Here is a 19,064-nt window from a genome sequence, read left to right on the forward strand (position 1 = left end):
GGTGGATATGATTACAAATTTTAGGCTCCAGATTCTCCCGTTTTAAATTCTTCACTGAATAAGCAAATAGGAAATTGCAGTTTTTAAGAAAATTATTTAGTGTTTATCATTGCTGCAGATTCGTACCTAATAATTAAACATTTGCATTCTAGAGAAGCATATGCACAGGGCAAGAAGGAAAAGCCACCGTTCTTGCCTGAGGAACCCTCCTCATCATCTGAAGAGGAAGATCCAATTCCTGATGAACTCTTGTGCCTTATCTGCAAGGATCTTATGATGGATGCTGTTGTTATACCATGCTGTGGGAACAGTTATTGTGATGATTGTAAGTCATCATGGGAATGTATTGCTATTCAAGCAGGTTCTTAAGCAGTCAGTCACTGGGATTCCTGTTATGGCTGTGGTTCAGTGAGTAACTTTCACCTGTGAATCACTTGGTTCTGGGTTCAAGACCCGCTCAGGGCTAGAGCACACAATCAATGCGGGCACACCAATGAGGAAACAAGTCTTTTTCCTCTTATTTCACATTTTTTTATGCACTTATTGAAATGTTTTTAGGAATCCTACTTTTCTTTAGCCTTGAATTATACTTGTTCATTTTATTCAATTACTGTGCACAGGTATCAGAACATCATTACTTGAATCTGAAGAACACACCTGCCCAACTTGCCACCAAACAGATGTTTCACCTGATGCTTTGATTGCAAACAAATTTTTAAGACAGGTAATTCACTTAATGTCAGATTCCTAATTCAAAATCTAAGACTTCAGCCTTGGATATGAAATATGGTTCTTGCTCCTAAAATTATATCATTGTAAATTAGTTTTAGAATTACTAACACATAATCCCTGTGCAGTTCTAGGTCAGTTTGGATCACATTTTGTTTGGAATATAAACAATCTCCAAGTTGTTTGAGCAAAAAGAGAAGCTTGGATATAAATGAGGAATGAGTATTTGAAGTCCATGTAGGGGATAGAATGGGGAAGTTTCAAATTTATTCTCAGTCATAGTATTCTTATTTGCAGGCTGTGAACAACTTCAAAAATGAAACTGGTTATACAAAAAGAACTCGCAAGCAACAGCCGACTCAGCAGCAGCGACAAGCTCCGTCCCAACAAATGCATAATCAACAATCTGCTCTGAGGCCATTACCCCTGCTCAACCCTCAACCTGTTCTTCCAGTAAGCAGAGCAGCTAGCTCAAAACCAGCAGACATGCCAGTCACCACCACTACTCCGACTGGCCCAACTTCCCTTCCAAGTACAGCCCCTACCCCAGTACGTGCTCCTTCTCCTGTGAAAACTAGTAGAGCTCCCCCCACTGCCAACAACCCTGCTCCAGACTTGTCAACAGCCACAGTTCATGTTCATCCGTTACCTCCAAAGCACGAAGAAGGGGATATGTAAGTTTTGCTCTTGTCACAAACTTTTAGGGATTGCAGTTGCATCTTAGTATCAGATTTTCAAGAAGGTTGTTTAAAAGGTCACATGATGGGGATTTCTGAACGAAAGCCGGCCACTCAATCCATAGTATTATTGCCACTGCTATGCGTTAAATGCGGAAGTAATTTCACCTGTTAGTGCCATAAGTCAAGATTTTACTACTTTCTCCTTCAAACTATGCCACTTGATTAAATTCTAGTTTGTAACTAATTTGCAAATATTTTTTACTACCTACCTCATTTTCATCTGTAGAAGTTGTCATCACAGTACCTAGCTATCTCATGAGCAATTTCAAAATCTTCACTTCATCTATGGACTTCAGTACCATTCTAGATATTAATTACTCCTTCTGTGGACTGGTTTTTGACAGCACTGATCTTAGGCTGTGAATTAATACTGGAACACATGTTTAATTCCAAGTTGCACTTTTCTAGAATTTACATAATTCTAAGTTATTTTCTCCAATAAAAAATGATGTTAATCAGACTGGATGACTAAAACAAACATAATTCCTTAAGAGAAATTAGCATAGCCAAAACTTTACAACTGTGTATGATTGCTCACGTCTCCTCCATGCTTCACCCTAAAATATATATTAACTGGATCATCATTAATTTACAAAAATGGGTTTCCAAATATGATTAGACTTTTTTTCTTGTGATTATTCAGCTGCTTGTCTTCACAGGATTGTCCCTTTCCCTGATGGGGGTTGTGTGGATGTGTGCATCACAGTGAAAAATGACTCAATTTAGAGCCTGAATAACACAGCCCAGTTTATCAATTTGGGTTTGAACTGTCACCCAGCACCTTCAATTAATGGTGAACTTTGAGATATTTACCCCAAATTAAGTAGTTTCCCTTCAGCCACATTGCCTTCCACTTTTCAAAATGCATTTGACTTCTATTTTATTTCTGGAAGGCTAGGTACAGAAGTGGGTCATTTAGCCTTTCCGAACTTGTTTCTCCTCCATGCAATGAAGTCGTGGCTAATCTGCAACCTTCCTTCATATAACCTCCTTTGCCCAATAACTTAAGATTTTTGTCAGCTAAAAGTGCCAATCAAAAATCAATTATTATTATATCCAAGAGTTGCTACGTGAAAGCCTGTTTCAAACTTGTCATTACTGTGTATGAGAAGGTGTTTCCTCATCTTGTTCTTGAGTTTAGTATAATCTTCAGATTTCCCATCAATGCTGTCCTGTAGATTTAAACTCTATACCCAGCATAATTAACTTGTCCAAATGTATTGTATGTGTTCCTCTTGATATCTGATAAGTTTGATCAATTTGCCCTTAATCTGTGAATCCAACTCAAGACTGCATAATGGTACTACATAATTTAACCTTTGGAATCCAGGTTCCATTCTGTTAAATTTATTACGTACGTCTCCCAAGGTCAGCATGCGGCTTGTAAGGAATAGAATGAGTAACAGTAAGCCAAATTCAGTTAGCCCAGGTCTTGTCTGCTCTGGACCATTCTCTTTGAATTCTATTTTTCCAGCTTCTCGCCATTTATACAGTACCCTTACTATATCCTTTGAGTCTCGTGGCGATTTTGTTCAAAGTAGGTAAATGTACCATTTTCCATGGCTTAGCCCTTTCATTTAATTTGGCAATGTCTCACCCTTCCTCATTATTCTTGGTGTTTTCTGTCTTTCTGTCAGTGGCAAATGTGCATATGTGGTTTTCTTTCTGACCTGTGGGTCATGAATAGGTATGCTGAATAGCTGAAGCTTCATTCAGGTTCCTTGCCGACACAAGTCACCACATCCTACAAATTGAAGTACCTGTCAGTGATCCCTACTGTCAGTCACTTACTGCTCAGCCGATTTCCTAACTAGATCAATAATTTCCCTACAATTCAAGGAGCTTTTGAAAAACCTCAAACAAGGGACTTCATCAAATGCCGTCTGGAAGTCCGTATTAAGTAACATCCGTAGACATTCCTCTGCTCGCTACACTAGTCAACTGTTCAAAATATTGAATCAGATTTAAGCATGATGTACCATTTTCATATTAACATCGGATCACTCTGACCAGCAGAAATTGTTCACAAGTCAACCTTAATTATAACTCCAGCAATTTCCTGACAGGTACTCAGATAACTGGCCCCTGGTTTTACTATCTTGCTTTACGTAATCACCTTCCTGTGATTGTCATCTTATTTCCCCTTGAAAATTGTTACTTTTAATATGAGTTATGGGAGTAAGCTGAAGAACGTGAAAACTAATTCACGCAAGTACTATTCACATTTTCCCTAATAATCACTAAACAGGCCATGAATTGTGACATTAAGTTTTAACCAACTGTGAAAGTGAAGTGTTTTATTCTTATTTCATATTCAGTGAACTCAGCAAAACGGTTGCAGTCACAACCACAACTGGAACAACCACAAGTAATCCATCAATGTCTACGAGCAGTACCTCTGCCGTGAAGGTGAGTCATTGATCACGTATCAACGTTGTACAGTTTGACTTTCACTTTTGTCTTGTATGCACTGACAGAGTCATATTGACCCACCTTTTAAAATCCTCCAACTTTTACATAGATTTAATGAACTGATTTAATGAAATTAGCTAGCACAGGCAGAACCTGATAGAAAACGCAAGGCATATGTAACAATTGAGCCCAGGAGTGAGAAAGCGAAAGATAGAGAGGGGTAATGGAAAAGGTCAAGTAGTAAAAGAATGCCAGGGGATCAAAATGGTATGGGTAAAATGAACCTCTAATTCAGGTTTTTAAAATGGAACCCTTTATGCAATTCAATAGCAAATTGCATGTGGCATGGCATTTTCATTTCAGCTATATCATCCTAAAGTTTAAAACTCAGTTTTGGTGACTAAAAGCCACAGACTTCCAGCATGCAGAACAATGAATGACTGGATGATTACCCAAAAGCAGCATGTGCATTGCAATTTATACTAGAGGTTGGAACTGGAATGATGTACTTTTGAATGAGGTTTCCTTGTAGTCAAATGAAATAATAAACTCGTCACTAATAAAATTATCTTCTGCTTGTTAAAACATGAAAAGTTGATGTTTCTTGCCTCGCACAATCACAATAAAAATGAACAGGATGTAGTTTGTTCCAAATTTTTATTAAATGGACCGAGATTTTTCATCCAGTCAGGTTGTGTTACAATGAGAAGGCGTGTGTTCTCCAGTTTTATATAAGCAGTCCCAGGTCGCGAGCTGGTTCTGTTCATGTTTGCTTGCAAGTCAACTTGTATGCAAGGTGGAACGCAATGCAGGACGATGTAAAATAGTCGTTCATACAGGAAGTGTTTGTATGTCAGATCTCAAAAATTACACCCTTTTTGGGATTGCAGTCATCAAATATGAGCATTCAGAAATTGGGAACCCCTGTCCAAGGATTGAGAACCACTAGAATTCTATTCAGTTGGATGGGAAAGATTAGTTTCACCTGTGATCTAACTAGTGATCTATTATTGCTTTCATTGGCTTAATTGTCACTTGTTCTTTTTCAGGGTTATCAGGTTCCTGTTCTTGGTCATCCAGCTTCACATGGACAGTCCATACCCACAACAGGTTTGTTTTTAGGAAATAATTTTCAGATTTGGTTGTAAGAATGAATCAAATTAATTTTTATTAACTTTATGTTTAGGTCAGCCAATGAGAAGCAGTGGGGTTCGACCACCAGGAAGCAGACCTGGCTGGGAATTGTAAGTCGAAACAATTTGAAATTCCTGTATCTAAGCATAATCCCACTTCAAGAAGCCATTTTACTGTGTCACTGTAGCATTTTTACTTGCATCTGACAATATTGTGCTTTTCCTGTGTGCACTTCACATTCTGAATTGAGAACCTCTGCCCTGACTACCTGCAGCAGCGAGAAGGAAAGTTTTGGAGTTGGAAAAGAGAAGGGGCGTTCAGCCTATCAGTCTGGGCTGCATTCTAAGATGTTTTTAAAAAATCCCTTTCCTTATTATTTTGGTGATTTAAAAATTCATTTCATTGTAGAAATAATTATATTTCATGTGACACCAACTCTGAAGCATCCATGGTTATTTTCAGGTCTTTTCATTTACTATTCAATAAGTCTTAAATGAAGAGGAGAAGTAAGCTTTTAGCAGTTCTATGTTCAATATGTTCATGACTGATACTTTATCTGAGTGCCATATTCTGCTTTCTCTTCATATCCATTGATGCCTTTTAATATCTAAAAGTGATTTGTCTCTTTCGTTGAATAGATTCAATGACTTGGCCTCCGCAGGCTTCTGTGGTGGAGAATTCCACAGGTTCACCACCCTTTGAGTAAATAAATCTTTCCTTATCTCAGTCTTAAATGGCCAACCCCTTGTTCTGGACTCCCAACCAGGTATACATCCTCCCAACATCTAATCTGTCCAGTTCTCCTAGAGGTTTATAAGTTTCATCTTCTAACCTCTCTGGTTTGACTTAACCTCAAGACAATCCTGCCATCCCGAGCCTAGTGAACTACCTCTCCAATGTCAATATAGCTAGTATATCCTTTCTTGGGGAGGGAAACCAAAACTGTATCTAATATCTAGGTATATTCCTCCAAGGTCTTATATAGCTATACGAGGACAAACCTTACTTCTAACTCCAGTCCTGTTGCAACAAAGACTAATACAGCATTTGCCATCTGCATTGCTTGCTACAACTGCCTATCTGAATTATTTTTTGCATTATCATAGTCTTAACAGACAATAGAGCTGCCCTTCCTTGGAGAGATGACTGGTGGTTTAACCTGAGGGTGTCCACCCTTTAGGCAAGGGGACAAATTGAGAGGGAGAATCCTTCATGGTAACTTCAGCCAGTGTGGGAACTGAACCCATGCTGTTGGCATCACTCCATATTGAAAACTAGCTGTCCAGTTAACTGAGCTAACCGACCCCTTTAATTAGCTGGTGTACAAGACATTCGGATCCCCTTTTTTTTGTACCCTTTTCTGAAGAAGGTTCCTGACCCGAAACGCCAAGCTTTCCTGCTCCTCTTCTGCTTGGCCTGCTGTGTTCATCCAGCTTCACACCGTGTCATCTCAGATTGCCCAGCATTGGCAGTTCCTACTATCTCTGTAACAATTTTAACGCCTTTTTTTGTACATGTACGTTTGCCAATACAATCGCCATTTAAATAAAACTCTGCTTTTCTGTTATCACACTGAAGTGTATAACTTCACATTTAGCCTGGTGTACCACATCTGCCATGTGGTTGTCCATTCAACTTGTCCAAATCACCTTGAAGACTTCTTGCTGCATCCTCTGTTCCCATCCCATCCGATTTTATTTTCAACCTTTGGCTCCTTCGTCCAAAACACTTGTATACATCATGAGTAGTTGGGGCCCAAAGCACAGATGCTTGCAGTATCCCACTAGTCACTGCTTTCTGCCTGGAAAACGGCACCCATTTTTCCCACTGATTCACCTGTCTATCAACAAATTTTCAATCCATGCCAATATATTGTCCCTAATCCCACATGCTTTAATTTTGCCTAGTAACGCTTTGTGGAACCTTGTCAAAAAAGCCTCTTGGTCCTATTTGCTGAATTTTAAAATGCTTCCAGTCCTCAAGCTTACTGTTTTTACTGGCAATTTGATATGTCTCCTGTTTGGACCTAATACTATCTCTAATTTCTTTGGTGAGCATTTTAAGTGGTTGGGCAACTTCTCTTACATTTTTGAATGAATGTTGTACTTTGTGTATTGTTCTTTAAATATTATCCATTGACTATCCATCATCAGTTGTTTTAATAAGATTCCCTAAGCTAATTCATGCTTCACAGACAAATTCACTGACTCTTAATGAAGAATTATGGTCCACGTGACCAATAAGTGACCATACAACGAGACTGTTAATTAATCATTTGTCATTGCACAGAATTCATCGAGAATAGCCTGTTCTCTGGTTGGTTCCTCAATGTATTTGAAAAGAGCCAAGAAATTTGTCCAATCTACATGTAAATTGAAGTAGTTCTTGATTACATTTGTGCCTTCATTGCAGGCATTCCTAATTTCTTAATTTAAAGCTTTTGCTGCATCACCACTCTTTGCAGGCTGATAGACAGCACCCATCAAAGTTTTCTGCCCCTTGGTGTTCCTTCTCTAGCCATACAGGTTCCACTGATTCATTCCAACTCCATTACACAGAGTGTGTAGGTTTATGTAATTGAGTTTTCTTCAGAGGATAGTGTGAATTATGATAGAAATGACTTGTTTGTTTTCTAGTTGAACAATAACAAGGATCTGTTTAGTCCTTGCCATTTTGGTTCCCGTGTGATAGCTGCTGCATTTACTGTGAAATGCCATGTTTGAAAATACCTGCCAGTGCATCTCCACTCATACAAATTACTGGAAGTGGGCACTGTATGGCAACCATGAACCTTTTTCAGATCTGCAGCTATGCTGCAACTTAGTGTTTCTGATTATCTCTGACTTGATCTGTTTGCCTAGGCCATCCACCAGAGGGCATCAACAGAGTGATCGTGTTCCAAGAAGCAGAGCGCAGGCAACTAATCCCCCACCAGTGTACGTCCACCCACCAGCTCTGTATCCTCCTCCGCCTCACCCAGTTCCTCTTCCCCCAGGAGTGCCTCCCCCTCAATTTCCTCCACAGTTTCCTCCTGGCCAGCCGCCACCCACTGGATTTAGCATCCCTCCTCCAGGATTCCCTCCAGCTCCAGCCACTATTTCTGCCCCTTGGGTACCACCTGCCACTCCAGCAACTCCTGCAAGTGTAATGCCGACAGTCACACAAGCACCTCCACTTTCTAGGGAGGAGTTCTACAGGGAACAGCGACGGCTGAAAGAAGAGTGAGTGATTTTTGTTCTATGAAACATTCATATTTTTAGTTGATCAATAGTTTACAACATGGGGTTCTATTAGAAAGCAAGCTGCAGTTGAAATATTGGGTGTATTATTTGCACCATATTTGTTGAAAATCTGAAAAAATTGTGTTGCAGATTCCACGTAGGTTTCTCAGGATGCATGGAAGGAAAGCTGAATGTCTAAGACTGACCCTTCATCTGAACTATACCTATGATCTTTTTTTTTGAACGTCAAACATTACAAGTCTTAGTTGTTCAGATATGGATTAGTACCATTGCTACTCATGGGGATCGAGCTGAGACTTCCTGCGAAATGGAGATTTTTTTTAACCAATATCTTGTATGACCTGTATCTTCGGTACACTGTTTCTATGTAATCTTGGTATAAGCATGTAAAAATGTTGAAGAGTTTATCTTGTTTACTGTTGAATGCAGGACTATGACCAAATACTCCTCTGTAACTGGCTAGAAAAAACATTGAAACAAACATCTGTTATGACTAGGCTGGAGGAGTGTGTCATTGCTGTCATCCCACTACTCCATAGATCACAACTTTCAGGCTTCTAAGCAAAAACAAAATCAGCAATACCTAGGTTCCAGAATGGCAGCAGGTTTGCAGGACTAGGCAGTTGCCTAGGGATTATCTGCTCCCATTTTGCTTTTTCCTTTTTGTTCTTTTTATTTCTACTCCTCTTTCTTTAGTTTTTCTTTACTCTTGAGTTAGTCATCAGCGCAGCAGTGAGAGTGGGCTCTGCGTGGAGTGGCAGCAGCCTCCTGGTGATTGCACGAGACAGCAACAAGAACGTCCTTGCACTGTCCAGTTCAGCAGCAGCAAAGCTCCTTCAGGAATCAGTTGGCAATTCCAGCAAGGTGATATCTTCAAGGAGGACTGCAAGAGTGGGACTCCTAGCACAGCAACCTGGCTTGGTAGCAGAGCCAGAGACTCCTGGTTGCTGTCTAGCCAGACTGGGGACTCCTGATGTTGGCAAAGTGGCTGGTGCAGTGGCCCAGACCAGGCATCAATCAAGGCGGCAGTGCAGCCAGGGGCTCCTAGTTGTAGTCACAGGCCTGGAGCAGGAGCTCCTGGGCATCAGTGAGGTTGCAGCTGATTGCAGAGTGAGTGTGGGTTCAGCACGGGATTCAGCAGTGGGGAGGTGGGCCCAGTGGCAAAGAGATGGTGCCTAAAGAGTGGTGACTCCTGCAATGCTAAGTCCAGCACAAACATTAGTGAGGCACTGAAGCAGGTGTGCCGGTGCAGCTGTCACTGGTGAGCTGACTCAAGGTGAACGCAGCAGAATGAAGATGAGACTGCCTTTCAGTTATATCTTACTCTTTTTATGCTTAAACTATTCAAAATAGTGCCACTGTATTTTTTGTATTATTTACTGTAAAGTGCAAGTGACAATAAATAATTCAAATTCTTGATAAACTAAATTGAGCTCCTATCAAAACCAAACTTATTCAATAAAGATACTTTAGTTAATATACACAATCCATAATATACAACTCTAAATGCTTATCTCTAAATATCCCTAAAGCCCACACATTCTAATCAGAAGTGTAGAGTGTTTTCTTTTTAGAAATGGGAAACATTTGTTGGACAGCTTGTTCAGTGCAACCTTTTTTCCTGTTCAGTTAGTTCTTAGGCTTCCCTCCCATTGAACTAGATAAAACAAAAATCTCTCCAAAATTACCAGCAACCATGTGATTCCTAGGAACCCTTCTTTAAAAGGAATCTAGTGCCCACTGTGAATTTGCAATGGCTGTTGTCAAAGAAACCATTCCAGCTATTTCCACCAATTTGAAATAACTTCTTTTTCCACAATCCTTCAAGCAATATTAAATATAAAGCTTCTTCAGAACACTGTACAAACCAGCATTTCATTCTGTGCCTCTGCTAGTCATGTAATGAGAACAAAAATGCAATTAAATGTTGTCTTGTAGTATGGGACTGAGTTTTCATAAACTAACTGCTATAAAGAATGTCAATAACATGAATTACAACTGTTACTTTTAGTGGGGGGTTAGGAATCTCTCCACTTATTGGAGTCATACCTTAAAAAAAGTTATGATTGTTCACTCATCTTAGTCCCAGGATATTGCTACAGGAGTCCTTAAGAGTTGTATCCTCAGCCCAAACACCTTCAACTACTTCTTCAGTGACCTTCGTTCTATTATGAGGTTAAAAGTGGGAATGTTTACTGCTGATTACACTGTTTCCCTTTGAGAAGGCGCTTAGGGGGGCTTTCTTAAACTATTCCAGCCCATTTAATATAGTTACACCCACAGTGCTGTTCGGTAGTGAGTTCCAACAGGGCAGAAATAGCAATACATTTTCAAGTCAAGGTGTTGAGTGACTTGAGGGGAATATGCAAGTGATGGTTTTCCCATGTATCTATTGCCTATAACCTTCGAGATGGTAGTGATTCTGGATTTGGATGGCTGCTGTCTAAGAAACCTTAGTGAATTTCTGCAGTGCATCTTGAGAATGGTGGACACTGCTACTGAGGGTTAGTGGTGAAGGGATTGAAAGTTAGTTGATTTGGTGTCAAGATTCTTGTGGTGTTTAAAGCTGTAACCCTCCAGGCAAGTGGAGAATATTCCATTCTTAACTTGTACCTTGTAGATGCTGGGCAGGCTTTGGACAATCAGATGAGTTTCTTATAGCAGGTTTCCTAGCCTCTGGACATGTTCAGCACCAATCCTAGGCATCACCCAAGTCATTGTGTATTTGGTCATGGTCTGTGTCAGTAACTGCAGTGTGGCTCATGGTGCTAAGCATTGCGCAATTATCTTCCCACTTCAGACCTAAAAGAAGGCAGATCATTGACAATGGTTGAGTCTGGAGCACTACCCTGAGGACCTCTTGCAGAGATGACATGGAGCTGACCTGACTGACCTAGATGTTCAGCACTGTTTGACAACTCTGGTACTAGAACAGTTTGGGTCCGTACGCAGCAAGTCATGAGCAATATTCAGGCTTTGGCTAAGTGGCACATAATATTTGTGCCACGCAAGTGCCAGGCAGTGCCAGTGTAAACTCATGTGTAATGTGTAAACATGTGTAAAAGTAGACATTTTGGCCACTCAAGCCTTTCACTGTTCCATAAGATTATGGCTAATCCTTGCATTTTGAATTCTGCATTTCCATCCATGCCTGATCAACATTGAATTCCCTCGCCTAACAAGAATAGATCCACCTCTGTCTTTTAAAATCAATGGTGATCCCACCTAGTTGTCTATTAAGGTCATGTACCGCACAGGACTCAATTTTTATCAGCCTGTTACCACATTTCTGTAGTGACTATCAGATCATTTGTTTGCTTTAATATGTGGTATTGATTCATTTACTTTGACTGCTGTACGCATTCGAACGTAGACCATTTAATTTTTTTGTTTCTTAATGCCTAGTCTTGATGTATTCCGAGGTGTTTTTTTTCTCTGTATGCCTTCTTGCTGTTTTCTGACCTTCATTTCCCATAGTATTATTAAATCTTTCTGCTTTTGATCCCTTATTCACACTATTTCATTAAAAGCACTGTATATTGTCCTGTTCCAACATATGTATAGAACATGCCAAGTATACACCCCCCTTTTCTTTCCCCAGTACCAGAACCAGTGATGCATGAACCAGAACTCACTCATCCCACAGCACTAGTCTCTGAGCCACATATTCATCTCTTGGATGAAGCACCATCAACTGGAAACTCCAAACCGCCCCCTCCATCCTAGTGTGGAACGATATCAATTTCTTGCCACCACTGCAGGGTCAAATCCTGGAACTCCCTCGTTGACAGGATTGTTGGTGTACCTACACCACGTGAACAACAGTGGAAGAAAGCAGCTCCCCATCATCACCTTAAGGGCATTTGCCAGTAATTAGATTCCCTACAGCGCGGAAACAGGCCCTTTGGCCCAACAAGTCCACAACCGCCTGTTGAAGTATCCCACACACCCCTGAACTCTACGGGCAATTTAGCATGGCCGATCCACCTAACCTGCACATCTTTGGACTGTGGGAGAAAACCAGAGAAAACCCACACAGACACGGGGAGAATGTGCAAACTCCGCACAGACAGTTACCTGAGGCTGGAATTGAACCCAGGTCCCTGGTGCTGTGAGGCTGCAGTGCTAACCACTGAGCCACCGTGCACATCCAGTGAGCAAATGCATTTAAAATAAACAAATTGCATTGACTGCCTATACAGCTGCCTGACCATTAGCAGAATGGAACCAAACCTTTTTAAGAGTTCGAGTTCTAGTTTTATTTTCCCTCTGTGACACTCTCAAGGACCCAGCAAAAACTAGCCATCGTGTCTCTTGGTTAATCCTCATCTCGTGCTCTCAGCAGCTTCATGGTCATCAACAGCTTGACTATCCTGCCATAAAGTGCATTGTCATGGCTAATGGTTAGCAGAGGAGAAATTGAATAAGGGCGTGGTTCAGTTTGTCTCTGTTAGTACTTTAACCTTAATGCATCTCAGCTTTTCAAAAAGATCAAATGCCTCATTTGCAAATTTAATTTCTGTACTTCTATTTTAATTAGAGGGAATGGCTTTTGTAGTTCAGCAAATTGAGCATTAACTTGGCTGATAAAAACAAGTTTTATAATGGACAGATTAGTACTATGTTCCAAACTCCTTTTGAAGTGCATGCCTTTGCTTCTAATGGTAAAACTTAAAATAAAATTTGGTGATGTATAAAAATAGGGCAGTTCTCATTGCTGGTAGCACGTTAAGAGGTATGCATAAGTGAACTTTGGAGCTGTGGTAGCTGTGTTAAACATATTAAGGCCTACAGTCTTTGTTTTACGTAAATGTTCTTCTGTCTTCTCTTCACCTCCCACCACCACCAACTGGTACATCAAATTTTAGGGAGAAGAAAAAATCAAAGCTTGATGAGTTCACCAATGATTTTGCTAAGGAATTAATGGAGTATAGAAAAATTCAAAAGGAACGCAGGCGCTCCTACTCCAGGTAAGTTTGCTTATTGTGAAATTGAACCTGAGCAGATCTGTCATTTCTTTAGCAGGTGTAAAGAATAACTTGTTTGTTATGCTTATTTAATCTGTAAATAGAGAGGCCACCTGATCTAACAAGAGCTAGTTTGCTGGTAAAATGGCAATTTCCTATTATGGCAGAATATTCAAGCAATTATCAAGTTCTGAAGAAGGGTGACTGGATCCAAAATGTTGACTCTTTCTCACCACAGATGCTGCCAGACTTCCTGAGTTTCTCCAGCAATTTCTGCTTCTGTTTGATTTCCAGCATCCTCAGTGTCTTTTTTATTGTCATCCTGTCTTTGTTCATGTAAAGTGGGGTGAATAACTTTGATTTTTTCCTCCCCATCCAGCCAAACCCCCCACCCCCAAAAAAAGGACTTCGTCACCTGCTCCCTTTATCTTCCCTTGCCGCATTTCGCGTACAGTGTGTCTCATTTTTCTGCCTCAAAAATCAGCGCTGTTTCTAGTCTTTGTTTATTATGATCGGCACTTTAGCACTCTGTCCCTATTGTGGAGTTAATGAACTCCAAGTTGGATAATTTGTTTTATTTTGACATGTTTTCAGGATTTATTTTTCCTTAGTTTTAAAAGCTTGCTTTTCAAGTTTCCTATCCCAAATGTAACACTGATTATGCTTTCAGAATAGAGGGCGTCATCTATTACCTCCACCTAGGTGCTACTATTTCGTTATCAAACAGCAGAAATCTGGAGGCAGCAGACACAGCAGTGAACATTCGGCCGGAAGCTGCCTTGCCAGTAGGCTGACTGCCTGATGCCCTGCCCAACCCAGCTTTTTGTTTATTCAAACATAGCCAAAACTTAAAATGGGTTTGTGTATTTCACTTGTTTGTTTGCAATTTTAGAATTGTAACATTTAATACTTAATCATTTTTTCTGTTCATTCCCTAATCAGGTCCAGATCGCGTTCGTATAGTGGATCATCATTCAGTGGAAGTTCTTATTCTTACTCCAAGTCTAGATCTAATTCCTCACGATCCTATTCCCGATCAGTTAGTAGATCACCAAGTCGTTCCTATTCAAGATCTCCTTCGTATCGAAGAGGTAGTGGGAAGAGTCGAGGTTATCGATCCAGATCCAGGTCACGTGGTTTTCACAGATCCAGATCCAGGTCACCATCCTACAGAAGTTATCGCTCTCGTACCCGATCTCCAAATTACAAAACACATTCTCCTTACAAACGAAGTGCCCCTCAGGGTGAAAACGATCGTGAGTATTATGACCGCTACAGAGAGCCACCACCTCCGTTTGATTACAGAGAACTTTATGAAAGGCCTCGTGATCCAAGAGACTCTTTTGAGAGGGAACGGTACAGAGAATGGGAACGGCGATGCAGAGCATGGTACGAATATTATAAGGGCTACAGTGGTGGCAATCAGCCACGACCACGGTCTCCCTCAAATAAGGATCACTTCTCTCCAGAGCGCTTTGGCACTGTAAGTGCTAGGCGTGATGGTTCACCACACAGCCGGAACCGTCGGGATGAATATCCAGCAGAACAGACCGCTCGGGTTCGTACCATGGCTGGCACTGGTAATTATCAAGAAAAGTACTCTTACAGAGAAAGTCACACTACAAAAGAATCAAGAGATTCAAAGGAAAAAGAAGTACCAAATCTTCGTCCTGACTCCAAAGGAACAAAGCATAAAAAACACAGGAAGAAGAAAAAAGATGAAACAGAGACACTCACTAACCCCGAATCTTCTCGTGATGGGAAGAAAACCGGAGAGACTGCTGGCGATGAAGGGAAAGGGACCTCTTTGTTTCTGCCCCTCAGCAGAGATGATGCAACACCCGTGAGAGATGAGCCCATGGAAGGAGACTCTATTCCATATAAAGCCACATCTGAAAAGGACAGAAAGGAAAAGTTAAAATCAAAGAGTGAGAAACAGAAACGGAAAGCAGAGAGTAGCACGCCAAAGAAAGAACCCTCTGGAAAAACAGCAAAAGTATCTCAGGAAAAGCCAATTGAGAGAGAGAAATCCCCTCACACCGAGATCACCACCAAGAAAACAAGGGAGGAATGTCCTCCCAAAATAGAGGGGACAAAAATCCATCTTCTTCCAAAAAGTGAGAAGTTTTTTTTACCCAGGAAGGTGCAGCTTAAAATGGGGCGTGAATACCAAGAGATGAAGATTGTAAAAGAGGAAAAACAAAGAAAGGATTACCCCAGGGAGGAAACTAAACATGAGAAACATGATAAACCAGTCAGTAGGGAGGAAAAATCAAAAAAGACAGTTAAAGCTGATGAAAAACCAACTAAAGCAGAGGTAAAAGCTGATAAACGTAAAAGGAAAACTGATGACAAAGTGAGAGAGAGAGAACTTGGAACACCTCCAACTAAATCATCAAAAGTAGAAACAACCGAGGGAGCAAAAACTTCAGTGAAAAGTAAATTTAACTCTGGCAGTGAAAAATCAGCAGAAAAACACACAGACTTGCCTGCTGACAAGGAGAAGGCCACTCCACCAAATGTATCAGTGAGAAAAATTAAAATAAACCGGGAAAGTGGCAAAAAGATTGTGAGTGGAGAGTCCCCAGCTCCACTAGAAGAGTCTACAGAATTAGCAGAAATGAATGGTGGGAAATCCAAACCTGAGAAAGTGAAAACCAAGACGAGGAGGAAAGTGGTTGGGGGCGAGGTGGCTGGTTCAACACTTGTGGATTACACAAGGTTAGCACACTTCAGATTTTGTATCTTTTATGTTCAGAATGATTAACATCAAAAAGACTGACTTCTGGGGCAGGGAGGGGGTGTCTGACTGCAGTTCTGGGGTTTTTTGTGTTCTGTTTGAAGTGTTATTAAGGAGCCCAGTTTGTTGATGTGGTATAGTTCAGTTACCATAGCGAAGTTTTAGCATTCCCTGATTCTAAATAGCCGTAGTAACCAAGCTCACAAAACTCCAATGTCTATTTGAGTAACTTTTCAAAATTTTTAATCCCCTGCTTTCTCCCAACAAAAAGAGCTGAATGTCGAGCATATTATTGAAATTGAAATTGTAATTCCACTGTGGGAGCACGGAGGAAATTGAGTCCTACCCCTACATGCAGATGTTTGGCTGAACTGCAGCAACTACAAAGCATCCTGTGCAGCTGAAATCAGTGGTACTTTGAACAGTCAAGCATATCTCACCTGCAGTGCCATTTATGATCCACCATTGCAGACAAGATCACCTAGCCTCTAATTGGTCCGTATTGAAGCACCCTTCACAATTTCAGTGTGCACCAACTTTACCTGGGGCTTTAGGGTAGCTACATGCAATCACCTGTTGACTCTCGCTCTGGCTTCCTCCTCTTGTAGGGAAGTGCATTCCTACAACAGCTGAGATGGAGGTGAGGTAAGTTGTGGGTGTGCGGCACGTGCTATTTCAGGTTAGTGCTTGACTGCATGCTGTTTGTGTGTTGCATTAGATGAGCCTTTTCAAGGTGACCATAATTAGGAATTGTAGCTACCAAAATGGTGGAGGGAATGTTGGCAGTCAAGATGATGTAATTGAGCTGTTATTTTTCTGTCCCCAGTACCAGTTCTGCTGGAGGCAGCCCCATTAGAAAAGCTGAAGAGAAACTGGACACAAAAAAGACTGTGATCAAGACTATGGAAGAGTACAATAGTGATACTAGACCCCCAGCTGAAGATGAGATTGTTATTGTACAAGTTCCTCGTTCCAAATGGGAAAAGGAGGATTATGAGACTGACGAAGATGAAGGAAAAACAGCAGCTGCTGCATTAAATATTGTGAAAGCCACTGGCAGTGGAGCAAGTGCCTCTGTGAAGTCTATAAACCCTACAAAGCAAACCGATAAAGAGGTTCCATCAGAGAGATTCCCAAAAACTGCTAAAGAAACAAATCTGGATGAGACTCAACAGGACCCCAAAACAGCTGCAAAATGTTTAAGTGAGAAAGGTTTGAAGACCAAAGATAAAGAGCATGGGTCAGACAAGGAGACTCCAGACAAGAAGAAAGCTCTAGTTCAGCCTGACAAGCCAGCAGTTACAGAGCGGGATATAGAGTCAGCAATTGCCAATAATCTCCCTCAATCTTCAAAAGACTGGATAGTTGAAAAATTAGATCCAGGCTGTAGAGGAACCTCAAACAAAGAGGCAGGTCCTTGTGTTGATGGAAAAGTGGAAAGTGTCGACAGGCAGATCTCTATTTCCAAACACAGAGAGGAGCGAACTCGTGATATTAAGAAGCGGGATTCTCCTAGTAAATGTGAAGAACTGACACAAAGCCTAAAAGGTAAAGAGCAACAGATAGACAGCAGGAAAAGTAGTACAGAGCCCAAGAAAAATGACCACAGTCCTGGGAAGGAAAGGAGACTGCATACAGACCACAGGAGTAGTTCTGAGTCCAGAAGTGCCACTGAAGAACCAAAATCATCAACCCTTTCCAGCCGAGAGAAGGAGAAATATATTTTGGAAATTAGGAGCAGTAAGGACAGGCAAGTCACTGGGAAAATGATCTCTCATCGGACTGAAATATCCGCTGAAAAGAATGACCAAGAGCATTCTGGACGAGGTGACAAGGATCACAGCCGCACCAAGGCCCCAGGACCGGTTAGCCGTTCTGTCCGATATTCTCGCCACTCCCTGGACCTAGCCAGAGAAACAGATGAGGCAGCCTTTGAACCTGACTACAATGAAAGTGAAAGTGAAGTTGAAGAGGACCATACACTGAGGGAGGGAAAGGAAGCAAAAGAGATCATGCACCAAGTAAGAGAGATCAAGGGAGTGTCTATAGGTTCCAGAAACAACAGTGCTAAAAGTCTCACGCAAAACAGCCTGAGCAGCCCTACTTGCTGTCAGAGCCACAGCCCAAGTGAGAGCCAGACTCGGAGCCGCAGTAGCAGCGTCAGTTCAGAGGACACTCAAGATAGTAAGAAGAGAAAGAAGAAAAAGGAGAAAAAGAAACACAAAAAACACAAGAAGCATAAAAAGCACAAGAAACATTTGGACGTTGAGTCGGAACTTGACAAAACACAGAAACACAAACACAAAAAGAAAAAGTCTAAAAAAAGCAAGGACAAAGAAAAGGACAAGGACAGTGACCAGAAGGTCCGATCATCTGTCATCTTACGAACGGCAGAAACTGATTAGTGGCTGGAGCATTTGATCAGATCCTGTAATAAATAGAAGCTTTGTAAATATTCACTCGGACATTGCTATTCTGCGCTGAGTCCACTGCAACTTCAAAGATTTTGTTTTCTGTAATATTGAGGGTTTATAAATTAGTTTTTGTACAGAATTATGTTTGACCATGGGTATGGGCAGATTATCCTGCAGCATTTTTAAGTGAACTATCAGACTACACTGGGAACTACTGTGAAAATTTTTCACTAAACTTTTTTTATAGCTGTGTATACAAGCTGACAGTGTAATTAATGTAAATGTTTTGCCTGATGATTTGCAGTATAAAGTAAAGCCTCACTGTGTCATCTTTTGACTGAATAAATTTTCATTGAATTCATTAGAGTCATTGCAAATACCATGTGTCGCTATGCTGTTCCAAACTCTGCAGTAGTAACGCCACCAAAAAGACACTTGTGTATGACCAAAGATTTCACACCACTGTATTAATATTTAATTTTAGGTTAGTGACATCAAGACTGAATATACTGGTTTCATTAGTGAGGCAGAAGTTAAGAGTTTGACATGTGCCAGCCAGCATTTTATATGTTATAAAAGTGGGGATTCACACATGGGCTAGTCAGGTTTCTCATGTGTAGGGTAATATTGAGGATATTTCTTCTACTGAGTTGACTAGCCATTTCTTGCTTTTTCAGTATTACTGT

The 19,064-nt window shown here is 40.9% G+C and overlaps 1 protein-coding gene across 7 annotated transcripts in view; it reads left to right on the forward strand.

Annotated features, from left to right (window-relative positions):
* The window catches only part of rbbp6 (retinoblastoma binding protein 6), a 56,132-nt gene extending 37,377 nt beyond the window's left edge, over positions 1-18,755 (forward strand). For all 7 annotated transcript variants that reach the window (XM_048552429.2, XM_048552431.2, XM_048552430.2 and 4 more), the window contains 10 exons: positions 153-325; positions 621-724; positions 1,027-1,403; positions 3,788-3,878; positions 4,931-4,991; positions 5,068-5,125; positions 7,877-8,236; positions 13,126-13,227; positions 14,167-15,945; positions 16,791-18,755. In XM_048552429.2, coding sequence (XP_048408386.1) covers positions 153-325; positions 621-724; positions 1,027-1,403; positions 3,788-3,878; positions 4,931-4,991; positions 5,068-5,125; positions 7,877-8,236; positions 13,126-13,227; positions 14,167-15,945; positions 16,791-18,369 — 4,684 coding nt within the window. In that variant the 3' untranslated portion in view covers positions 18,370-18,755. The remainder of the gene's footprint in view (positions 1-152; positions 326-620; positions 725-1,026; positions 1,404-3,787; positions 3,879-4,930; positions 4,992-5,067; positions 5,126-7,876; positions 8,237-13,125; positions 13,228-14,166; positions 15,946-16,790) is intronic.
* The last annotated feature ends 309 nt before the right edge of the window (positions 18,756-19,064 follow it).

This window comes from Stegostoma tigrinum, chromosome 23 (genome assembly GCF_030684315.1).
Source record: "Stegostoma tigrinum isolate sSteTig4 chromosome 23, sSteTig4.hap1, whole genome shotgun sequence".
Taxonomy (NCBI): domain Eukaryota; kingdom Metazoa; phylum Chordata; class Chondrichthyes; order Orectolobiformes; family Stegostomatidae; genus Stegostoma; species Stegostoma tigrinum.